General features: G+C 38.2%; 1 protein-coding gene across 3 annotated transcripts in view; it reads left to right on the forward strand.

Annotated features, from left to right (window-relative positions):
* RAD51B (RAD51 paralog B) overlaps positions 1-16,931 on the forward strand; it is a 682,991-nt gene that overhangs the window by 27,114 nt on the left and 638,946 nt on the right. For all 3 annotated transcript variants that reach the window (XM_045070887.1, XM_004738999.3, XM_004739000.3), the window contains one exon: positions 7,640-7,776. In XM_045070887.1, the coding sequence (XP_044926822.1) occupies positions 7,640-7,776 (137 nt within the window). The remainder of the gene's footprint in view (positions 1-7,639; positions 7,777-16,931) is intronic.

Raw genomic sequence — 16,931 nt, forward strand, 5'->3', positions numbered from 1 at the left:
GCAGTTTCCAAAGTGTGTAAGTATGGTCCATTAGTTTGTGGGAAAAAAACCTTCTAACTTCTATTGGTATTTCAACCTAGAAAATGAAATAAACCTTAATGAGTATTTTTTTTAAAGATTTTATTTATTTATTTGACAGACAGAGATCACAAGCAGGCAGAGAGAGAGAGAGAGAGAGAGAGAGAGGAGGAAGCAGGCTCCCTGCTGAGCAGAGAGCCCGATGCAGGGCTCGATCCCAGGACCCTGGGATCATGACCTGAGCCAAAGGCAGAGGTTTTAACCCACTGAGCCACCCAGGCGCCCCTCTTAATGAGTGTTTAATGTATAGAGTGACACTGGCATCTTCACTTGGTCTATGTGTCAGACTGTCATATGTCAGGTATAGTCCATGAGGAAGTATTACAGAAGATTGACAGAGGCACCTTGCAGTACCTTTATTTTCAGCGTAATGGGATGAATTGTAGTTCTACATACCTACCTAGGTGGATTTTGGATTTGACTAAACCAAATCTCATAAAACAAACAAATGGCAAAAAGATTCCTGCGAAGAAACTGTATACTGGAGTCCATACTAATAATGTGCTAGGAGTGAACCACGTGCATAGACAAGTCAGCTGATGAATCTCCCTTGACTAGTGAAGTCAATCCCTGACAATCTAATTCCATCCAAGATGACATCCAAAATTTTTTGAAATTCTAAGGACAATTTGATATAAGGGATTATATTTATTACCCTTTATATTGAAACTTTTGTTGTTTTTTTGTCCCTTGAAATACTGAGTAATAATAGGAAGCCATCATAATTAAGAAACACACAGGATAGGGCGCATGAGTGGCTCAGTCAGCTGAGCATCTGACTCAATTTCAGCTCAGCTCATGATCTTGGGGTTGTGGATCAAGCTCCCTGTCAGGCTCTGTGCTCAGCATGGAGTCTGCTTATCCTTCTGTCTCTGCTCCTGCCTTACTCCCATGCTTTCGCTCACTCATTCTCTTTCTTTCAAATAAGTAAATAAAATCTTTTTTTTTTTTTAAAGATTTTATTTATTTATTTGACAGAGAACACAAGTAGGCAGAGAGGCAGGCAGAGAGAGAGAGAGAGAAGCAGGCTCTGCACTGAGCAGAGAGCCCGATGTGGGGCTCGATCCCAGGACCTGGGATCATGACCTGGGCTGAAGGCAGAGGCTTTAACCCGCTGAGCCACCCAGGCGCCCCTAAGTAAATAAAATCTTTAAAAAAACCCCAAAAACTACACGGGATAGGAAGATAAACTTCCATAAGTTTTTAGTGACATTTAAATTCAATATGTAGAAAAATATCACTAAAATTAATGATAGATATTTAAAAGCCTCTTTTGAGTTTTCTTAATAGTAAAAGGCCAAATGTAATATATTATTAATAATATTAGGGACACACTTATTCTTCCCGTTACAATAAAATGAATGAAATAAAGCAAAGAAAACAATACGGCAGCAACTTAAATGGATTCTTTTGTGGACAGATACTGTCAGAAGTTATATAGAAATAATTAGAGATTATTTGAAACATTAAGAATTAAAACAGATTATTCAATGTAGAAAGATGCTATATAAACTATGGAAGTTTCTACCATGACCCAGATGATCATTTTAGCTTGATTTTGTTTCAGTAACGAAATACAGGAAGAACTAAATTTTTTTTGTGTGTCATTAAACTAAAGATGAGTCAGGGAAGATATATTCTCTCAATAAGCTTCCCGAATTTAATACAATGTTTATATGACTTCTTGAATATGAACAATTTCTTGAACATAAAGCAGTGTTTATGAGGGAATTGCCTGGGGTGATGGTAATGTTTTGACTCATAGGGGTTTAGATTACATGTGTGTATACATTTGTTGGAACTCATCAAATGGTAAACTTAAGATTATGCATTTTACTGTATGTAAAATTTACCTTATAAAAGGAAAGAATCAAACATGTTAAATTCATATTAATGATATACATGCTAAATTATTAAGGGAAAGCATGCTGAGGTCTCTGACTTACTTTAAAATGCATTAAAAAAACCGGACACTGAGACTGGCTCAGTGGGTGGAATGTGCTGTTCTTGATCTTGGGGCTCTAAGTTTGAGCCCCACACTGGGTATAGAGATTACTTAAAAATAAATTCTTTAAAAAACCAAACCAAACCTGGGATAGATTGATGAATGGATAGAGGGATGGGTTGTTGGATAGATTAGGGTAGTCTAGTCATAGTAGTAGTAAAAATGGTAGGTAAGTTGTAGGTATATGGACAGATGTTCTCTCTCAAGAGCTTTTGAACTTTTCTGTTGCATTATCCTTAGGCTATCTGTAGCAACACAGAAGTTGATATCAGATGTGTGAAGAGTGCTTCAGGATGGTATCAGCGTTGTTAATTTTTATAAAAACCTGGTTAGTGAAGTGTGGAATCTCTCCAGCACTCTGTAGTGAGATGGGGACTGGCCATGAAGATCATTTGAATCCCAAGGGCTTCTTTGGTGATCTCACAGCAAAGAAAAGAGCTGTTGAATTCTACCCACTGAGGATAGGTGAAATGTGTTTTTAAATGAAAAGATATGTCAGATTTGCTGACCTTTTTTATATGAGAAGTGGCTATATAATATACTTCATAGGACATTAAAATTAACCAACCACTCAAATCAGTGGTATACTCTGACAACATCCCTTTAAAGTAAAGGTAATGTTTTGGGGTGCCTGGGTGGCTCAGTGGATTAAGCCTCTGCCTTTGGCTCAGGTTGTGATCTCAGGGTCTTGGGATCGAGCCCCGCATCAGGCTGTCTGTACAGCGGGGGGCCTGCTTCCTCCTCTCTCTCTGTCTATTCCTGATCTCTCTCTCTCTCTCTGTCAAATTAAAAAAAAAAAATCTAAAGTAAAGGTAATTTTTTTTTTTTTAAGAATTTTATTTATTTATTTGACATAGAGAGATCACAAGTAGGCAGAGAGGCAGGCAGAGAGAGAGGAAGGGAAGCAGGCCCCTGCTGAGCAGAGAGCCCGATGTGGGACTCGATCCCAGGACCCTGAGATCATGACCTGAGCCGAAGGCAGTGGCTTAACCCACTGAGCCACCCAGGCGTCCCAAGGTAATGTTTTAATAATGAGTGAGAAAGTCAGTGCCTTTTTGAAGACAGATTAAAATATGGAGTGTGTGTTTTTTTTTTAATTTTATTTATTTGACAGAGATCACAAATAGGCAGAGCAGCAGGCAGAGAGAGAGGAGGAAGCAGTCTCCCCGCTGAGCAGAGAGCCCGATTTGGGGCTCGATCCCAGGACTCTGGGATTATGACCTGAGCCGAAGGCAGAGGCTTTAGCCCACTGAGCCACCCAGGCGCCCCCAGAGTGTTTTTAAGAATCATTGCTTGAAAATGTTTCTTTTATAATGTTATTTTTGTTGTCAAAGGTAACTGTGTTGTGAAAACTTTGTTATCTGCACACTTAAAAAACCTGTAGCAGTATTTGCTATACTGTTGAAAAATCTTCTAAATAAAGAATTATTATTTTTAAACCAATTGTTAAAAATCTTAAAATGCAGTATCTTTTGATTATGTTGTAAGAACAACTGATTGACATGAGGAAAGATGGAAATTTATTAGCCAAAGTTCAACAAAAACTTTTGCTAATTGATGGAAGTTATTGAAAAATGAAAATAGTAAGAATGAGTGATATATTTTAAAAATTTCAGTTCTTACGTTTTTGCAATTATCCCTTTCTTAACTAAACTGCCATTGCATGTAAATACTGAAATATTTGGAACTTAGGACCTGACATTTCAATTACTGAATGACAAATTCTTAAATAATAATATTATTTCATTTGTTATTTTCATTATTAAAATTGTTTCACTAAAAGTGTTAGGTTTTTATGAGAATGAAAAGATCTGGGGACACTTGGGTAGTTCAGACAGTTAAGGGTCGGACTCTTGATTTTGGCTCAGGTCATGATCTCAGGGTAGTGGGATTGAGCCCTGCTTTGGGCTCCCTGCTCGGTGGGGAGCCTGTTTGAGAGTCTCTCTCTTCTTCTGCCCCTCCCCCTTGCCCCGGCTCAGGCTCTCTCTCAAATAAATCTGTATTTAAAAAAAAAAAGACCTGGGGATACCTGAGTGGCTCAGCCAGTTAAGTATCTGCCTTTGGCTCAGTCATGATCTCCGGGTCTTGGCATTGAGCCCCATGTCAGGCTCCTTGCTCAGCGGGGAATCTGCTTCTCCCTCTCCCTCTGCCTCTCCCCCTGCTCATGCTCTCTGTCTATGTCTCTTACTCTGTATCTCTTTCTCAAATGAATGAATAAAATCTTAAAAAAAATATGTGCAACTAATAAGATATGAGGGGCACCTGGGTGGCTCAGTCAGTTAAATGTCTGCCTTTGCCTCAGGTCATGATCTCGAGGTCCTGGGATGGAGCCTCACGTGGGGCTCTCTGCTCAGCTGGGAGTCTGCTTCTCCCTCTCCCCCAGCCACTGTCCCCCCCTTCACGTCCCCCGCCCTGTTCATGTGTGCTTGTGCACATGCTCTCTCTCAAATAAATAAATAAAAATTTTAAACAAAATAGGGGTGCCTGGGTGGCTTAGTTGTTAAGCATCTGCCCTCAGCTCAAGTCATGATCCTGGGGTCCTGGGATCAAGCCCTGAATTGGGCTCCCTGCTCAGTGGGAAGCCTGCTTTTCTCACTCCCATTCCCGCTGCTTGTATCCGCTCTCTGTCAAATAAACAAATAAAAATAAAGATAAACCTTTAAAAAAAAGGATATGAACTATTTTAAATGTCTTTTTTTTTTAAATTTTTTATTTTTTATAAACATATATTTTTATCCCCAGGGGTACAGGTCTGTGAATCACCAGGTTTACACACTTCACAGCACTCACCAAAGCACATACCCTCCCCAATGACCATAATCCCACCCCCTTCTCCCAAACCCCCTCCCCCCGGCAACCCTCAGTTTGTTTTGTGAGATTAAGAGTCACTTATGGTTTGTCTCCCTCCCAATCCCATCTTGTTTCATTTATTCTTCTTCTACCCACTTAAGCCTCCATGTTGCATCACCACTTCCTCATATCAGGGAGATCATATGATAGTTGTCTTTCTCTGCTTGACTTATTTCGCTAAGCATGATACGCTCTAGTTCCATCCATGTTGTTGCAAATGGCAAGATTTCATTTCTTTTGATGGCTGCATAGTATTCCATTGTGTATATATACCACATCTTCTTGATCCATTCATCTGTTGATGGACATCTAGGTTCTTTCCATAGTTTGGCTATTGTGGACATTGCTGCTATAAACATTCGGGTGCATGTGTCCCTTTGGATCACTACATTTGTATCTTTAGGGTAAATACCCAATAGTGCAATTGCTGGGTCATAGGGCAGTTCTATTTTCAACATTTTGAGGAACCTCCATGCTGTTTTCCAGAGTGGCTGCACCATCCGTACTTTATGTATGCTTTATATTGTATAGAATGTATTAGTAAAATACTATGTATATAATAAATATGTGTACGTTGGAAGACCATAATAAATTTTGTTTGTTTTTGGTTGGTCAGACTATGTAATCAAAAAAGTTTGGAGACCCCTTTCCACTGATGACTCATGATCTGGCAAACTGTTATTGGTATCAACAATTTATTTTGAAAGTCTAAATCACTGTTTAGAGATTATAATAAATCAGCACATGGTTTCTAACTTGTGAGCTTTTGTTTTTTAATGTTGAGCCTTGATAAATGAAGGTTAGCTTAAGTTTAAATTTTTAGACTATGGTTCTCAAAAGTATACAACAGCATAAACATCATCTGGGAATTTATTAGAAATGTAGATTCTCAGGCCACATCCCAGACCTAGTGAACCAGAGATGCCAGTTAATAAGCTTGCCAGGCAAGTCCAGTGCTCACTTGTTTGAGAACCACTGGCACAAGTGATGTAGACTTATGGGTCATCCCTGCTTATTTCTCCCTACTTCATGATGTATGTAAGACAGCTTATTCAAATACTTATAGTCTAAGTCTTAGCTCAGACTTTTTTGTCTCTGAGATTTTTTTTCTCTCTTCCTTCCCTCTTGTTCTTTCCCTTCCTTTGTGAAAAATTGTGTTACAATTATTAGTGTTACTTTTACAAAAGGGATAGTGTTTCGGTTCTTAATATTTGGATGTGGCAGCCAGTGTGACAAATAGCATATGTTTAAAGGGTATATATACACACACACACACACACATATATATATATATTTTTTTTTTTAAAGACCATTTATTTATTTATTTGACAGAGAGAGAGAGAGAGAAAGTGAACGAGGGAATACAAGCACGGGGAGCGGGAGAGGGAGAAGCAGTCTTCTCTCATTTGGAGCCCCATTTGGGGCTCCATCCCAGGACCCTGGGATTGTGACCTAAGCTGAAGGCAGATGCTTAACGGCTGAGCCACCCAGGCACCCCTAAAGGGGATTTTTTTTTAACATTTTCAAATTAAAATTTTTAAAAAGATTTTATTTATTTATTTGACAGAGATCACAAGTAGGCAGAGAGGCAGGCAGAGAAAGGGGGAAGCAGGCTCCCTACAGAGCAGAGAACCCGATGCAGGGCTCCATCCCAGGACCCTGAAATCATGACCTGAACCGAAGGCAGATGCTTAACACATTGAGCCACCCAGGCGCCCCTCAAATTAATTTTTATTCATTACTTCTAGTTGTACTTGAGAATTTCCTATTTTTTTCCATCTCTATCCTCTTGATTTCAAATTTTGTAATCTTAGAATAGCTTTCACCAACTAAAATTTCAAAACACACTTCAAAGTATGAATCACCTAGAGTCAACCATTGTTGAATTTTGTTAACAGTTGCTTAATCTTTCTCTGTGCACACACACACACACACACACACACTTTTTTTGCTGAAGCATTTGAAAATAAATTGTATACATCAGTACTCTTCATTCCTGAATTCTTTACTGTTCACAATAAAGATCAAAGTAGCTTTTTAAGGGACTAGTACAAAATTATTCTAAAAGGCCAACATATAAGAAATGCTAAACCAATTACTCTTAAATATTTTCAAGTTCCTTTTATAAATGTCTTAATGAGAAAAAGATACATAACTCCCAGTTCTTTTTTTTTTCTTTTTAAAGATTTTATTTATTTATTTGACAGAGAGAGATCACAAGTACTGGCAGAGAGGCAGTCAGAGAGAGGAGGAAGCAGGCTCCCTGCTAAGCAGAGAGCCCGATGTGGGACTTGATCCCAGGACCCTGAGATCATGACCTGAGCCGAAGGCAGCGGCTTAACCCACTGAGCCACCCAGGCGCCCTCATAACTCCCAGTTCTAAATGTGTATATGCACCCTCTAGCCTCTCTTAACCAAAGCTTTTCATTTGAGCTACAGAACACAGAGCATGATTTAAATGACTATTTTCTCATTTTTCCCCAAGATGGTATCTAACTAGTATCAATTAGGAGATATAGGGAAGGACTTAATTCCTTACAATGGATGTATTAGAATATTTAAGGAACATTCTAAGGAATGTTAAGATTTATTAAAGAACTCCAGGAACCCAGGTTAGTGGGACTGTGCAAGTGTCAAATTCTTAAAAGGATTTTGCTTTGACTACTTGTGATATTTATGTAACTATTTTTTTTTTTTTTTTTTTAGATTACAGGCCCACCAGGTTGTGGAAAAACTCAGTTTTGTATAATGATGAGCATTTTGGCCACGTTACCCACCAACATGGGAGGATTAGAAGGAGCTGTTGTGTACGTCGACACAGAGTCAGCATTTAGTGCTGAAAGGTGGGAGATTTAATTCTTTTCCATTGTAATGTCCTATTTTATAACTTATTTATAGCATGTAACATTTTCAAACAGGTTAACATTTACCTTTTCTTTGTGAGAATGCAGAATGTTAGATGCTGTTTTAAATGAATTTTCCTTTTAAGATTAACACAGGAAGCGGTTTCTTTTTGTCTTTTCTATCCTTTTGTCATTGGCTTAAGTGAGATTCCTGGATAGGCTGTTTTGCAGAAAGTCAGGAAAAAAGAAGTTTAAGAAACAGAGGGAAGGATGTAAGTAGAAATGGGGAAGAGGGAAATTTAATTAAAAAAAGCAAAAAGCTAAGGTGCTTTGTAACTCATTTCTAGTTGAGAGTAAAATATTAGTGAATGGAAAAGTTGCACATTTCAAAATACATTTTGATTGAGAAGTATTTCACTTTAATCTTTGCAACAGTATGTTATTCAACATAAACACACTGATAGTAAGTGTATCTGTGCTTGGAAAGGAAAGATTTCCTTATTTGGAAGGGACCTTTAACATTCTATGGGAGGCATTTGGTTATTTGGGTAATTCTGTACATCTGAAAATAAGTTTGGTCCTCCTCCTCCCCTGCTCTGATTAACCTTCATGAGCAAGAGTACTTATAGGTCTGGAGACTGATTCATTTTTGTTCTTTTAGTCAAGATGTAGTATAGGTATAGTCCTTTGAGTCTGTCTAATTGTGTTAAAGTCTCTCCCTTATTTCTCTCTAAGGATATTAGTTAGATCAAAGTGTATTCGGTAACCAGATAAGTTCCAAATAGATTATTTTGCCTGGAATTTATTTTCTTTGTTCTTCTCTATTGCTTGTTATGTATTTTCAGTATATGCCATAAGTTTGTCAGCTTTGTGAGTTTGTGTTATATCTTTGTATCTTCAAAGCCAAATCTAGTGACTGACACATATTAAGTGCGCAGAAAATGTTTGATAAATGAATGGACAGGCATTACTCTCAAATTGTGAAAACCAGACACCATTTCCTACTAAAAGGAATTAGGGTTTTTGGGGAAATGGCTGCTTCTAGCACTGGTGCAGGAAATTTTTAAGTCGAGTCTGAAACATATCAGATGACAAGGAAGTTATCAAAGACCACTTAGGACTCAGGAGTCAACCTGAACAGGTTCCCACTGGCCAAAGATGAGACACACTGACCACCAGTAAGATAATAATGACAGTAGATTAAAACCTGTGAACTATGTTTAAAGTCATAAGTCTGTAATACACAGAAATGAAAAGCAGCTAATTGGCAGTATAGGAAAATTTAGAGAAGCAACTCATTCGTTTGAAAATGAGTTGAAAAAAAAGGGAAATCAAACATCTATTCTTTTTCTATATGAACTATATTACTGAGTAACAAATAGGTCTTTTTACAGGAGTATTCCAGCAATAATAAATGAAGAAGGACTGATAGAATATCATCAAATTAAAAACCCCAGCAATCTAATGGACCTAGGCATTGAATACTGTGATATAAGAAGAAATCCGTATTTTGTCTTTGTCCTGATTCTTGGCCAAAGAGCTTCTAAAACCTTTGGAGTTTCCCAAGTTAATAGAAGCGCCAGGCGTATCATTTGTTATTCATAATCAGCCCCTTTCAAACATACCTGAGCTTATGCTAATGTGATTATTTTTGGTGGGGCCCTGGAAAGCTTCAGATGGGAGCTGGTGGCCAATCATGTGATTATAGAGAGGGGACTTTCAGCTCCACCCATTCCCCCCAACCTCTGAGGAAGGGAAAGAGGCTGGTAACTGGTTAATTGCCAAAGGCCAGTGCTTTCATCAATAATGCCTATGTAATGGGATCTCTACAAAAATCTCCAAATGATAGGGTTTGGAGAGCTTTGGGTTGGTGAACACAAGGTGCTGGGAGGGTGGTGTGCCATGGAGCCCTCCCCAATCTTTTCTTGAGTTCTATCTTTTATTCTTGTAATAATTTGGTAATAGTAAGTAAAATGCCTTCCTGAGTTCTTTGCACCATTCTAGCAAAATTATTGAACTTGAGGAGGGGTGTGTGGGAACTCCTATTTTGTAGTTGCTCAGTGGGTCAGAAGTAGTAGTAGTATTAATAGTCCCAGAGGTCTAGGACTTGAGATTCAGGCCTTGATGTGGGGGGGGCGGGCAGTCTTGTTGGTCTGAGCCCTTAACCTGTGGAGTCTGAGCTAACTCCTGATAGTTAAGTGTCTGATACCCAGTTGGTGTCGATAGGGAATTAAAAAATTGCTTGGTTATGGAAAACCCAAATATTTGATGTCAGAAGTATCATGAGTGACAATAGCTCATAAACATAAAGGCTTAATATCACAAAAAGAAAACTAGTCATTGTGGTACCTCCTGATGGAAGACTAGTCAAGCCTGAGTGTGATCAAGCTTTCAGATCCAACTACTAGTTTACAACATATACAGAGAAGAGAGGAACATGTTAAACAATACCAGAGAGTTGCAGTCAACAAAATCCGAACTGTGGCAAATGACAGAACAAGTGATTCTTGGAGTTAGAGTTGGAGGAGGAACCTTTGGATTAAAAGGGATTTGAAAGGTATATTGCTCTTATCACATTGTATACCTTAAACCTACACAATGTTATATGCCAGTTATATCTCAATAAAGCTGGGGAAAAAAGACGTATTGGTCAGTTCCAATGTGGTGAACTTATTTGGATCTTAAATAAATGGTAAAAAAAAAACATAAGTATATGAGACCACTGGAAATCTGAACACTGAAATACATTTGATGCTAACACTGATAATCAAGACATTGTTTCACTCAGGTTGTCCAAATGAAATGTACTGTTTAAAATGCCAGTAACTAACCTTCAACAAACTAAAGGAAAGTTGGAAATGAGGTAAAATTTTAGTCCCTTTATTGGAATTATATTTCTTCCTTTTTTTTTTTTTAAGATTTTATTTTTGAGTAATCTCTATACCCAGTGTGGGGCTCAAACTCAAAACCCCAAGATCTAGGGTTGGTTGCTCTACTGACTGAGGTAGCCAGTGCCCCTGGAATTATGTTTCATAATTTACAGGGAACCTTAATGAAGGTCATTGGAGGATAGGGGTTGAAATTTACATTGTTTTTACTTTTCTAGTCTGTTCTGCACAGGCTGGAAGAGTATGGTCATCTGGCTGCCACATGGATTGCATTCTGAGGTGTGGTGATAGGGTCAGGTGGAATCAAAAGTGCCAGTCCTCCTTCTGGAGTAGCTCCTTCTCCTTCTGGAGAGTTCGTCACGGGAGGACAGAGACTGGAGATGGCTCTGTACTGCCTGGTCCTATTTCATTTGTGCTATTACAGCTTGACCCCTATTTAGATTTATTGGGGGAAGGTTCGTTAATCAGTTAGGAAAGCTTTCTGCTGCAATACCCACAGAGCAGTGAGTAGGTGGTTGCGGGCACTGATTGGGCCAAGCATTGATGACAGGGAGACCTAATAGGGCTGGGGCATTCCCAGTCAGTGGGAAGGGAAATGCCAGCTATCTGTTTTATCAGGAAAAGAATGTTTTTCAGAATAGCTGTCTCTTTCCCTCTGTTGATTTCCTTTTCATCCTCTGGAATTGTCATGCAGATTTCTCACTGAGACACCCCTATATGCAAGGGAGAGTGAGGAAAGGAAGGGGAAAAGATTGTCATAATAAGCATGATAAGTTTCCTGGGGCTGGTTAACATTGCTGCCTGAGTAAAATTGGGATTCTCATAGTAAAGAAGTGGGAATAGATATTGGTAGGTAATTAGTAGTGTCTGTCACCACTGGGATCATTTCTGGACTTAGAGAAGAGGTAACAGCATGGAAAATGAGACTCAACGAAGAATGTGTTTTAGCTTTTTGTATGCCTCTGTATGTAGCAGTGTCTTCATTTTGTGCTTACAAGCAAGCTGTCTTATTAGCACAAATGAGAACGTGAGTTGAAGGATTATTCTGAGGAAGGTTAAAGGATTTGTGTAAAGGGATGCCTGAGTGGCTCAGTCGGTTGTTTAAGTGTCCAGCCCTTGATTTTGGCTCAGGTCATGATCTCAGGGTCATGATATTGAGACTCAAATCAAGCTCTATGCTCAGCATGGATTAAGATTATCTCTCTCTCCCTATAACCTTCCCTGTCCCCCATCCCTCTCCCTCTTGCTCTTAAGAAAAGAAAACAAAACAAAAAACTCAATTTGCTTATAGAGAATTTAGGGTAAGTGATAAAAAGTGGAAAGTAATTAGAATTTTTAATTTTAATAATAATTTGCAAGTTACCTTTTTTATCAAGAAGGAGGGAAAAACACAGGAGGAGTAAATAAAACTGTAAGTTTAAAATGCATTAAAAGAAAAAGAGAACCTTGTGGGTGATGTATTTAAAAACACTTTGGAAAGATTAGTTATATATATATATATATATATATATATATATATATATACTTTTTATATATGAAATTACACATTTATTTATATATATAAAAAGTTACTTATATATTTATTTATATATATTTTAGTTATATATATATATATATATGCTTTTAAAGATTATTTATTTTAGATAGAGTGGTATAGAGAGAGCATGTGCATGCACAGTGGGGAAGGGCAGAGGGAGAGGGAGAGAGAGTCCTAAGCAGACTCAGCTCCAGAGCCTGTCTTGGTGGGGCTCGATTTCATGATCCTGAGATCATGACCCAAGCCCGAGCATTGGTCACTCAACCAACTGTGCCACCAAGGCACCCCGATTAGTTTTGTTTTTTTAAAGCAATACACTAGTGCATTTTTACATATCTTTGAGAAGATAATCTAAAATAGTATGTTAAGTATGCTTGTTCACCTTAGACTAAAATTTTATCTCCAAACTAATTAGTAATTACATAATAGTAGAGTCTGGTACTAACCCTCAGGTATTCAAGGACTGCCTTGTGGAGAGGGGAATGTTAAGCAAGAAGAGTTCTGGGTCTGCCTTTCTGATTGATTCAGAAGAGTTTATATTTGTTTAACCTATTGGACTTATGCTTAAGATCTGATATGGTCTTAGACACTCTGTGCTTATATATACCTTGAGAATATGGGTAAAGAGATTAATCTAGTGACTTGTACAAAAATTTTGGCAACCGTGAGAATTCTAGTATATGAGAATTGAGGAACTACTGTCTTATCCCTGTTGGAGGTAATTAGGAAAAGATGGAACTAGAGTTAAGAATAAAGAAGGATGGTAGATAGTAATAGAGGTTTTCAATATATAATTTTGGGAGAAAAAATGGATAAAGGATGATAAAGTGGGTCTTCTAACTGCAAGTGGGTATGTGTGTGAGGCAAATTGAGGGACTGAAACAAGAGATGGGGCCCTGGACTCTGGAACGTGAGGGCTTGGGAGGTGGGATATAGGATTGGGAATTTAAGAGGTAGAAGTGGACAGTCCTGAGTTTTCATGAAATCAGAAAAGCTCTGAAAACTAGGAAGAAATATGTAGTTCCACAGGGGAGGAAGACATTAAATAATCACAAACATGAAAAATTGTAGCTATTAGAGCTCTGTGTACAAAGGAGAGATGTATGTTGTATTTTTCTGTGTGGAAACAGTGGCCAAGTTTGGATCTGAGGAGCTGCCTGTCACCTTTGAAGGTACCAGGTACCCCACAGCCAGTGCCCTCCAATCCCTAGCCAACTGTTCATAAGGTGTCAGTCTTTCTGAATCAGTGTATCAGAAGGGAGGCATGTAGTGTTAGTGGCTAGCCATGACTTTGGGTTATTAGGAAGGTTAATTGCCAGTGTGGTCTTAGGACCATTTACCTATTTGCTTGTTGGCATGAATCCAGGATCTTTGATGTGAGGCAAACAATAGAGAGAGAGAGAGAGAGAGAGAGAGAGAGATGTTTTTTAGGATGGTTTCATGAGTCTGGGTAGGTTTCACCTTGGTCTAATTTTAGCTGCCTTATCATTTGTGAATCTAGGCGAATTAGTGGGAAGATCTTGAAGAGGTTCTAAGAAATGGAATTCATAAGTACTTTAAAAAAAACTTTGGAATTATCTGGAATCTGTAAAGGACTAATAGATTCACATTGTTATATTTATATCACACTGTTGAACAAATACATACTGAATTAATGAACAGGAAAATATTACATATGTATAAGAAGCTTTGAGAAACCATAAACTTCTATTTCAGCACATGTATGATGCTATATTTCAACTAGAATTTTGGAAAACTTTTTTTTTTTTTTACATTAAGCATGTGTTTTATTTCAAGTTGTCATGTGGTCGCTAATGTAAAGCATTTAAATTTCCTTTTATACAAGAGCTGTGAAGTAACAGGGGGAACTAATAACAAAAACCTGGAACGAATCCAGTCTTCTCCACTTCAGTGAATGGTAATTCCATTCCTCCAGATGCTCATCCAATTAGTCAAGAAATTCCTTCAGCTTTTGAACTATACATTAAGTTCAGGTCTTTCTAATCAACTGAGCTCTTCCCCAGGTCAAGTCACTATCATCTTTCTTATCTGGATTACTGTACTAGCTGGTCTTGTTTTGACCTGTGCCCCATGTACAGCCCCTTTTCCATCTGATAGAGTGATTCTGGAAAGAAAAAAAAAGTCAGATTGTGTCAGTTCTGCTTCCAGGTTTCTTAGTTCACTAAGTAATACCTAAACAAAATACCACAGTCCTAAGGATCTTACGTGATCCTGGCCCCTGGCTAACACTCTGACTTTATTTCCTTTTTAATTAATTAATTTTTTAGAAAGATTTTTATTTATTTATTTGAGAGAGAGCTAGAAGAAGCACATGCAGTGGGGAGGGGCAATGCAGAGGGAGAAACAGGCTCCCAGCTGAGCAGGGAGCCCTATGTGGGACTCGATCCCAGTACCCTGGCAGAGGCTTAACCCACTGAGCCACCCAGGCATCCTGACTTTATTTCCTTTTATTTGTTTCCTACGTTCCAGCTACATTAGCCTCCTTGTTTGTTATTCCTTGATTACCCCAGGCACTTCTTATATATAATTCTCTTTTCCTATTGTCTCTTCCACTGGATATCAAATGGTTCATTTTCTCATCTCTTTTAAACCATTGCTCAAATTCACCTCATTGAAGAGGCTTTCCCAGGCCACTTTACATAAAATAGCACTTGCTTCCATCTTTCACAATCTATTCCCTCATTCTGATCCATTTTTCTTTAGAGCACTTAGTACCTGATGTATAAAGTATATTTGTTTGTCTCTCTCAGTAGACCGTAAAAGTTCCATGAGGGAAGTTTTTTGTTGTTTTTGTTGTTCTTGTCCTTTGTCACATCCTTAGCACCTAGAATGGTGCCTGGCATAGAGTGGGTCCTCGATAAATATGTATTTTAAAAAAATATTTATTTGAGAGAGAGAGTTAGTGAGAGGGGGAGGGAGAGAGAAGCTGAAGTAGACTCCACATTGAGCACAGAGCCTGATGTGGGGCTTGATCCCACAACTGGGAGATCATAACCAAGAGTTGGATGCCTAACCAACTGACCCACCCAGGCGTCCCTCAATAAATATGTTTTGAATGAATAAATCTTCAGTGCATACTTGAAAAGAATACTTTTTATGAAAAAGATGTCCACTAGATGGCACTGCTTTCAAACTTTATGTAAAAGTGAGGCTCTCTTCTGTTGTTACTCCAGCCAGGAAAGATCTTTGTGATGAAGATTGTCACAAGAAATTGCTATAATTAGTGTGAGGCATATAGATACTACATGTGTATTTGGTTTATGATTTATATATATTTTTAGATGTTTTTTCTAAAACACAAAATACTTGGAGAAACTGATTATAGAAAGCATATTGGTATATAAATAACCATTTGATACAGTTATTTTGCCTGGCAACTGTGAATAAAGTCACTTTGTGTTCATACATTGACCACCTTCCTTCTGAGGGGACTTAATGGAATGAGAGAGCAGTAATAAGTTCCAGAGCTTTTTACCACTCAAGGCACCAGTGGAAATTCAGCCTAGTGTTGAAGGCAGAAAATTATTATTCTGTCATTTGTTCAGTTGTTGTTGCCAATGAGTTAGGTACTCACTGATTGAGGTAAGTACTCAGTACCTAATCAACCGGGCATCCAATTTTGAAAAACTTCCATGTTTCTGGCTGATGTGGCCACACCTATCTTATTAAAAATCAGTGAGTCCCAAGCATCAGAGTTTTTAGCTGACTTCCCTGACCAGCTCCAAACTCAGCAAATAGTTGTCCTAATCAAGAAATTTACACATTTTCCTCCAATCCTTAAAATGTGCCTGTCCTGCCCATGCCAGTGTCATCTCATTTTTTCCTGCTTTCATCGCTTACCTCATTTCCTCTGCTATTCCACCCTGTGTCTCTCTCTCATGCACTTCCTCTGAATGCTCACTTGATCCATTTTGTTCTCAGTCTTTACACATTTTTTGGTAATTTTTCCTTTTCCTGTTCAACCTATTGATGCCTTTCCCCGCCCCCAATTGTTCAAAATATACTTTAAAAATATTATTGACCAGTTTTCTCTTTCTATTTTAGATTTTTCTTTTTCATTTCTGATTATAATATATGTGAGGAATTTATTTTGTTAATCTTTTTAGCATTCTCAGCCTCTTCTTGGGACTCATTAACTATCTAGAAATGAAAACACTATTCTTTGTACTTTTGTGTCTTTATTTATTTATTTATTATTTTTTTAAAACAGTTTTATTTATTTATTTGACAGACAGAGATCACAAGTAGGCAGAGAGGCAGGCAGAGAATGAGAAGGAAGCAGGCTCCCTGCCAAGCAGAGAGCCCGATGTGGCGCTCAATCCCAGGACCCTGGGATCATGACCTGAGCCAAAGGCAGAGGCTTTAACCTACTGAGCCACCCAGGTGCCCCTGTACTTTTGCGTCTTTGAATGGAACATAAAGTATAGGGTGATTTTTGTGTTTATAGGCCTTCCTCCCAGTCATCCTTAGATGGTTAAGTATCAGGCTGGATAAAGTATCATTTTAAATAGGAGGCAGTTATACTCAAAGATTTATACTTTTTTATATTTTTAACAGAAACATTTGAAGTTTCTAGTACTGAGCTCCATGTCTTAAGCTGTTAATGATGATACTTGCATCTGTTTGGCCTTGTCACTCTCTTACACTTGGCCTACCCCATGCATTAGAGCTGGCTTTGAGTTCAGAATGTAGAAAATCCTTTTTTATCC

The sequence above is a fragment of the Mustela putorius genome, unplaced genomic scaffold, assembly GCF_011764305.1.
Source record: "Mustela putorius furo isolate JIRA1106 unplaced genomic scaffold, ASM1176430v1.1 tig00000129_pilon_pilon_pilon, whole genome shotgun sequence".
NCBI classification, from domain to species: Eukaryota; Metazoa; Chordata; class Mammalia; order Carnivora; family Mustelidae; genus Mustela; species Mustela putorius.